Below are 7,819 nucleotides of genomic sequence, written 5' to 3' on the forward strand. Positions count from 1 at the left end.
AGGGTCTCACTATGCAGCTAGGACTTGTAGTGATTCTCCTGCTTTCAGCCTCCCAAGCGCTGGGATTACAGGCTTACACTACTACTCCTGGACTCTGTGGCAGGCTCAGGCCGCCCTGGGGGCAGGGCTGGTGCGGGCATGTGGTGCCGGGGATTGAACCTTGGTCCCTGCACTTGCCTAAGCTTGCCTAAGCTTGCCTAAGCAGATGCTTTAGTCCGCTGAGCTATCTCGCCAGCCCCAACCACCATATTTCTTTCTTTATTTATTTTTTTTTGGTGAAACTGGGGATTGAACACAGGCCCTTGCGCTTGCCAGGGAAGCGCTTATTCCACTGAGCCATCTCCCCAGCCCCACCATATTTCTTTAAATCAACAAGTTGCAACTACTGAAGCTTCCTATCCCAGTGCCCAGGACTCTACAGACTAAGGATCCCCTTCCCAAAAAGCTTGAAACTAGAAATGTTTCAGGTTTTGCAGCTTTTCAACTTTTAAAATATTTATATAGATTTTCCAAGTTAAGCATTCTAAATCTGAAAATCCAAAATCTGAAATCCAAAATGCTCCTAAATCATATTGCTCAAAAAGTTTCAGATTTTGGACTATTTTGGATTTCAGTTTGGGGATGAGGGCTCTAGTAAAGGCTCAACCTATGCTAAGAAATATGTATCGGGAGTACTTTGGGACATTGTTACACTAGGTATTGCTCCAAAAAGGAGCTCACCGCAAGAGCTGAGCAATCAGGCCTGAGACAGGCAGGGACCAGGGAAATTCCTAGGATTTCTCAAAGGAGTCAAGTTTTTCCAAGATGAGGTTCGGGGTCTACTGTGTAGGTACCGGCTTGCATTTTATTTTCCATCAAACATATTTTGTTTGTTTGTTTTTGCTTTTGTTTTGTATTTAGCAGAGGGTGTTCAGGGTCTCACTACATAGATCAGACTCATACTGATCCTTCTCTTTACAGTCTCCCAAATGCTAGGATTACAGGTGAACGCCACCACGCCCAGTCTCAATAGCTGGCTCAGCACGCCCTGGGGGCAGGGCTGGCACAGCAGGCCTGGGGATGGAACTCCTGGCCCCTGTGTTCGCCTAAGCAGGCGCTTTAATCCACTGAGCTATTTGGCCGGCTCTTTTTCTAATTTTGTTTGTTTGTTTGTCTAAACATATTTTTCAATGATTGTCCTGTAATAGCTAGGCAGTGGAAGCAATCCGAGTACCCAAGGATGGATGAGTGAACAGAAGGTGCTATTGGCCACACAGCGGAGCGTCACTCCGTCCCAAAAAGGAAGGAACTTCGTGCAGCACGGATGAGCACTGAGGGCATTTTGTGAATTGAAATAAATGACTCACAAACAGACAAGTACTGCACTGCCTGGTTCTCCTTACAGGAGAAACTAAGCACTCTGGTTAAATTCCCAGAGACAGAAAGTAGGGGGTAGTTGCTGGGATCTAGGGGACAGGGATGTGGAATTTCCATTTTGTATACAACTTGTGGCAGTTGTACATCACTGTGAATTACTTAATGCTACCGAGCTGTACCTAGAAAAATGGTCATGAGAGTAAACTGAATGTTCTGAGTGTTTTGCCACAATTAGAAAAAAAAAAAAAAAAATGATGAGCATCATTTCATAAAAGAATGTATCTTCACAGCAAAGAATTCATTAAGCATAAAGAACGATCCCACGAATGGAATAAACTTGGCTTCATTTTAGAAAAAGTGTCTTAGATCATTGAAAAGAGAATTTACCAGACTGTTACTACCGTGTGTAGAAACCACTGGGGCTTTGGGAAGCAGAGAGGTTTTCCTGTGGGTGCTGGAGGGGAATCGGTGGGAAGCCCCTCTAGACAGGGGCTTAACTTCAAGCTGTTTTGAAAATAGGCTCCGAGGAGTCAGTGGTTTTGACGCTTTCTGAGGCTGCCCTAGAACACAGTCCCAGGGGTTGGCTCCCCAGCATCAGAACCGTCTCCCACCCTGCTTTATTTTTTTTTTAATTATTTATTTATTTTTATTTATTACATTTATTTATTGTGTGTGTGGCCAGCTCAGCCCACCAGGGGGCGGGCTGGCTGGCATGTGGTGCTGGGGGATCGAACCGCGGTCCCTGTGCTTTGCCAAGCCTGTTTCAAGTAGGTGCTTTAGACCACTGAGCCATCTCTCCAGCCCCCACCCTGCTTTAGTACAGGGTACAGGGGTTGGGGCTTCCCAGAAGCAGGGGTTACTTTCCTGCTCGTGCCATTTTGGGGCATGAGCATATTCCCCGGCCCAGACCTCTGTACTCCCATCAAACTGGAGCTGAATCAAACTGGCCACACAGGAGAGACAGAAAAGAGGCTTAAGAGAAAAGCAGCAGAGCGCAGTCCCTGTCCTTTCTGAGGCCAGCAGCCTACAGGGTGTTTGCAAGTGACACCAACAGGCGTCATCTTATTTCGCCCTCCCATAACCCAGCAGGGTGGCACTATCCCCATGTCACAGATGAGGAACCTGAGACTGCGTGAAGCTCTTCTGGGTCAGTCGGTCTTTCCGTTACTATAATAAAATACCTGAGGCTGTTGGTTAATAAGGAAGTTAGTCTAGCTCGCAGGCCTGGAGGTTCAAGGGCATGGCACTGGCAGTAGCTTGGCTCTGGCGAGAGCCGTATGGCAGACTACACGTGATGGGCTGCTGCACCTGTGCAGGAGGGAGTGTTCTCAGGGTGAGAAGCCCCACCCACCAGAAAGGCCCCGCCCACAGGACATTCCCCCACTAGGCTCCGCCTCTTAAAGGTGTCACCATACTATCTCTTACATAGACGGACGCACTGAGGGCCAAGTTTCTGACACACCTACCCTTGCAAATTATATCCAAACCACAGCACCTTCCTCAGGTACCTGTAGTCAAAGGCAGCCCGTAAGCACAAATGACCTTGAATCATCCTAGGAGTTGAGGTCTGATGATCAGCTTCAGCAAGCCATTGTCACGCCACTCACCGGCCATGCCCCTTGGCAAGTGGGGCCTCCTCTGAACCTTCCCTCATTTGAACATTTGTGAAGCCCGCCTGCTCCACCTGAACGGGCCACAGAGGAAAAACCGATGTGAGGTTACACAGAAAGCAGGTGGACCATACCAGATCATACTGAATCATCACTAATGCTGTTATTTTAGGATTATAGCAACTCATGGTGGTAGTGCCTAAGAAGGAACAAAACTGACAGTTAAGCGTATCAGCCCCTCAAGGTGCACAGAATACTTTAGAAGCAAGTGGACTTAATGTTTGACCCTTTGAAAAATACTTTGACGGGCCAGTGAGATAGCTCAGGACTAAGCACCTGCTTAGGCAAGTGCAGGGACTGGAGGTTCGACCGGCGGCACCACATGCTGCGCCAGCCCTTCCCCTGGGGCATGCTGAGCTGGCCACCGAGATTGGGCGTGGTGGCGCACGCCTGTACTTCTAGTGCTAAGGAGGCTGAAAACAGGAGGATCACTATGAGTCTGGGCTATGTAGGGAGACCCTGTATCAAATACATTAAAAAAAAGAAAAGAGAAGAAAAATATTTTGACGCCAGCAGACTCTCCCTCCCTGCCCCTACCACGGAGAGCAAAGCCAAGCGGGACATGGTGGCAGGTGCAAACCTGTAGTTCAACTCTCTGGGAAGCGAGGGCAGAAGGGTTGCAAGTTCAAAACCAGTCTGGGCAACTTGGAAACTTGAGCGATTCTGTCTCAAAAATGAAAAATAAAGAAAGGACTAGGGAAGTAGTTCAGTGGCCCTGGATTCAATCGGTAGTGTTGGGCGGGGCCACTAGGATAATGGTGGGGAAAAACCCAGCTAAGTGACTTGAGCGCCACCTGGTACCTGGAGATAAGAATGGTGAAATGTACAGGGGAGCCTTGTTTTATTGCAGTGATAGAAACATGAAATGATTCATCAGAGTAGGGAAGTCAGCCAGCCGCATGAGACCTCCCAGAAGGGGCCAGGGTGTAGCCACAGGAAGGGAGAAGGAGCCGCAGACCTGCCTTCCTGTGGTAGAGCGTGATCAGCCAGCAAACAGGTAGGGGCAAATCCCACGGAAGTGGCTGAATCCTGGCAAGGACAACGCAGGTGTCCGGAGCCGTGACCGGAGTGGATTCTTCTCGCTGATTTCACCTTGCTCTAGCTGTTCAAAAAGAACAGTGCTGTACAGATAAACCAGGCATGGGGGCACACTCCTGTGATCCCAGCACTCGGGAAGCTGAGGCAGGAGGAGAAGGCAGGAGCCCAGCCTGGGCAACGTAGTAAGCCCCTTACTAAGAGAGATCAGTACAGCCTGTGTGCTGGCTCCAGTCCTAGCCACATGTTCTAGCTGAGACATCATCCGCAGGTGACTCTCCATCTCAGTACCCTAGTTCTTAGCTCCAAAAGAGATAATCCTATCCCTGCTTCACAGAGTCCTTGGGAAAGGAAATAGTTAAGACACGCAGAGGGTGTGCAGCCAGGACACCAAGGCCTGAGTCATCTCTGTCCCTTGATATGTGCAGGACCTGTGTGTGTTCTTTTACCTTTCCATGCCTCAGTTTCCTCATCTGCAAAATGGGTGTGTGCCCTGTAGAGTTGGCTGTTGCCATCATCGCTGCTGCACAGCAGGGTCTCTGCCTGCCAATAACACAGTAAGGGAGGGGATCAGTTCCATTTTATTGAAGAAAACACTGAGACAGAGAAAACTGTACCAAAGATCCAACAAGTGGAAAAGCTGCGATTCAAACTCAAGGTCGTCTGATAAAAGTCAGGTCTGCTGGTACTGGTGCCCCTGTTAGTTATGTCTCCTCCCCCAAACTGCAGCCCTCGTTTATCAAGTGAAGAGAAGCCACACTCCCTGCAGAGGGCCATGGTGAGGGTATAACAGGATTCGCTGAGTAGAGCCTGGCATGGTGCCTGAGCTCTCAGGTTCCCTCCTTCCTTTGTTGCGCTGGCTGCCTTCCCTCAGCCCACCTTTCTTCCCCTAGCCTTCTTTTGTAAAGAGTGTTGAGGACCTTAAACTTGGGGGAAGGGGGTGAGAGAAAGCCTTCCTTATGCCTCGGGCCATGAGGGAAAGCTTTCATTATGCCTCAGCCCAGTCTCTTACCTGTCAAGGGCACTGAGGCTCAGTGAGGTTAAGGGCCCCACCCAGGGTTACACAGCAGATCAGCAGCAGGTTAAGGAACCAGATACAGAGGTCTGACTCCAAGGTCAGTGCTCCTACTTGGTGGTACTTACCATGCTCTCCCATGAATAGAAAGAGTACCCAAGGCCTGGCCCTTAGTGACAGCTGGCTCTCTGAATGCTTCCTCCAGCCTCATCTTCCTGAAGCCCAACCTGGAGACGCTGGACCTCTTTGACCTGCTGTGGATCGTGGGCATTGCAGACTTTGTACTAAAGTACATCACCATCGCCCTCAAGTGCCTCATTGTGGCCCTGCCCAAGATGATTCTGGCAGTCAAGTCCAAGGTAAGCACTGGTTGCAGCCCCTGGGTCTGTAGGATTTGACTCTGTTGCTTCCAGTAGTTATTTTGTAAAGGGCCCTGAGGTTCACAAGGAAATGGCTCTGAGATTGATTGGTGATGTCTGTCAGGGGCACAGAATGGAGAAAAGGTAGCAGCATGCTCTGCACATGCCCTAGGGAAGACCTACAGGCAGGTATTGGAATGGAGAGGAACTCAGGACTAAGTGAATGGAAAATCCCAACTACGGGATGTGCTTCTGTAAGGCATAATGAGGTATCATGAGGTGGGATCTACATCTGACGTTTATTTAGGTCTCCTATAAACATAGCTTGAAAATAACTTTGCACAGCGGTCTTAGTACACCTGTTTTTCACTCTGATTGTCCTGAGGTTGAGTATGGAATTTTTCTCTTCTGTCACATGCTGGAGCTCACAAAATTTCAGATTTTGGATTTTGGACTTTTTTTAGGTTAGGAATGCATGGTCCTGCCTTTGTATTATTTAATCATCATGACTTCTGGCTCTGTACTGGCTGACTGTGCAAGCTTGTGCAAGTCCCCTGGCCTCTCTGTGCCTCAGTTGCCATCTCTGTAAGGTGGGAGCACTAACAAGCGGACACCTTCCACTTGTCTGTCCACATACGCCGACCTTCCTTCTCTCCCTGCTGTCTAGCCAGAGGGCTTCCCTGTGTGAATTTTGTCAATGGCCTTCCATGCCCAAGTGGCTTCCAGGTGGCTTCAGCCAATGGTAAGCCCAGGAGGAGAAAAAGGCAGAGATATTATCATTCCCCTGGCACATGTGTCTCCTATGGCTGGTGGGACAAATGCCACAGATTCAACGGCTTAAAGCAACGTGAGCTGATTTTCTTACGGTCCTGGAGGTCAGAAGTCCAGCATGCATCTCAGCGGGGTTGGGGATGGGGGTGGGGCAAGAGCAAGACACAGGCAGGGCTGCACACCCTCCCGCATCCACAGACTCAGCCACAGCAGGTTCATCGTTGGCTTCTCCCCCGCTGACTCCACCTCCTCTGTCACACCTCCTTCTCTGACTCTGGCCTTCCTGCCTTCCTTTTATGAGTAACTATGATGACACTGGGCCACCTGGATGAACCAGACAACCCCCCATCCCTGGGTCCTTGACGTAATCGGAATGACAGAGTCCCCTTTAACTTGGAGGCAGACATGTTCACAGGGGCAGGATTCCTGGTGGCAGGGGAGGGAGCTGTTCTGCTCAGCACGCCTGGCCTTTTGGTCCTGGATAACCACAGCCCCGTGCTGATCGCCATGCGCTGGTTACCCCGTCAACTCTGTGTACCACGCCCGTGAATCGGCACTGCTACAGGCTTCCTGTCATCACAGCAGCTTCTCAAAGCCACACTCTGCCCTCACGCCAGACCACCCCTTGTTGGCTTCTCAGACTCAGCAAAACATTTGTGAATAGCACGGGTATTGAACTCTTCTCAGTTACCCAGATTTTGTGGACTAGGTCTCTGGGCACCTGGCCTTGAGACTTACCTGGTGGGGCTGGGGTTTTGGGGACTTTTTTTTTTTTTTTGGTACCAGGGATCAAACACAGGGCCTTGTGCCTGCCAGGCTGGTGCTTTAGCCGCTGAGCTACCTCCCCAGCCCTGATGGGGCTGTTTTGAGGCTACAGGATTTATGAGTATTCTGAGCTGGCCCGGCTCATGCAAAGGCTCAATATTGTGCGCTACCTCATGGCCATTTTAGTCACTGCTGTGTCCGTCGCTCCTCCTTCTCTGCGGTCACTACCCTATCCGAGAGGGATCCCCCGGCCTCAGTGTCTTCACTGATAAAAAGACAACATAATGATACACAGTGGGCGATTTCCAGAAATGCACGTGGGACCTACTCTTAAACTGGGGCCCCCCCTCACTGTTCTGGGTCTCTAATTGCAGCCCCTCCGTACACCCTCCACTCAGGTCAACAACCCAGACATGAATCTGCGCTCTTCCTCTCTCTTCCTTCTCTGTGCCTTGCAGTCAGCAGCCAAGTTCTGTTCGCACTGCCTCCTGGATGACCTGGAGTCCACACTCGTCCTGCACAGCCGTGGCCACCACTCTAGTCCTTGCCACCGTGAGAGCAAGGCAGACTCTGTGTGCTCTGTCACTTCGTCCCCACTCTCTACTCTGCAGCTCGAGCAGCCTTTTAAAAACAACCAATCTGTGGCACGCACGGTGGTACACACCTATAATACTAGCACTCTGGAAGGCTGAGGCATGAGGATTGCAAGTTCAGGTGACTTAGTGAGTCACTTGAACAATTTAGTGACTTAGTGAGACTCTGTCTTAAATTTAAACAAATTTAAAAGAGAGATCGGGGGTGTAACCCAGTGCAAAAGCCATGGGCTCAATCCCCAGGACCACAAAATA

General features: G+C 50.0%; 1 protein-coding gene across 1 annotated transcript in view; it reads left to right on the plus strand.

The window, feature by feature from the left end:
- Rnft2 (ring finger protein, transmembrane 2) overlaps window positions 1-7,819 on the plus strand; it is a 79,809-nt gene that overhangs the window by 20,401 nt on the left and 51,589 nt on the right. The window contains exon 7 of the mRNA XM_004636221.2: window positions 5,282-5,435. Coding sequence (XP_004636278.1) covers window positions 5,282-5,435 — 154 coding nt within the window. The remainder of the gene's footprint in view (window positions 1-5,281; window positions 5,436-7,819) is intronic.

This window comes from Octodon degus, unplaced genomic scaffold, assembly GCF_000260255.1.
Source record: "Octodon degus isolate 3935 unplaced genomic scaffold, OctDeg1.0 scaffold00079, whole genome shotgun sequence".
In the NCBI taxonomy this organism is placed as follows: Eukaryota; Metazoa; Chordata; class Mammalia; order Rodentia; family Octodontidae; genus Octodon; species Octodon degus.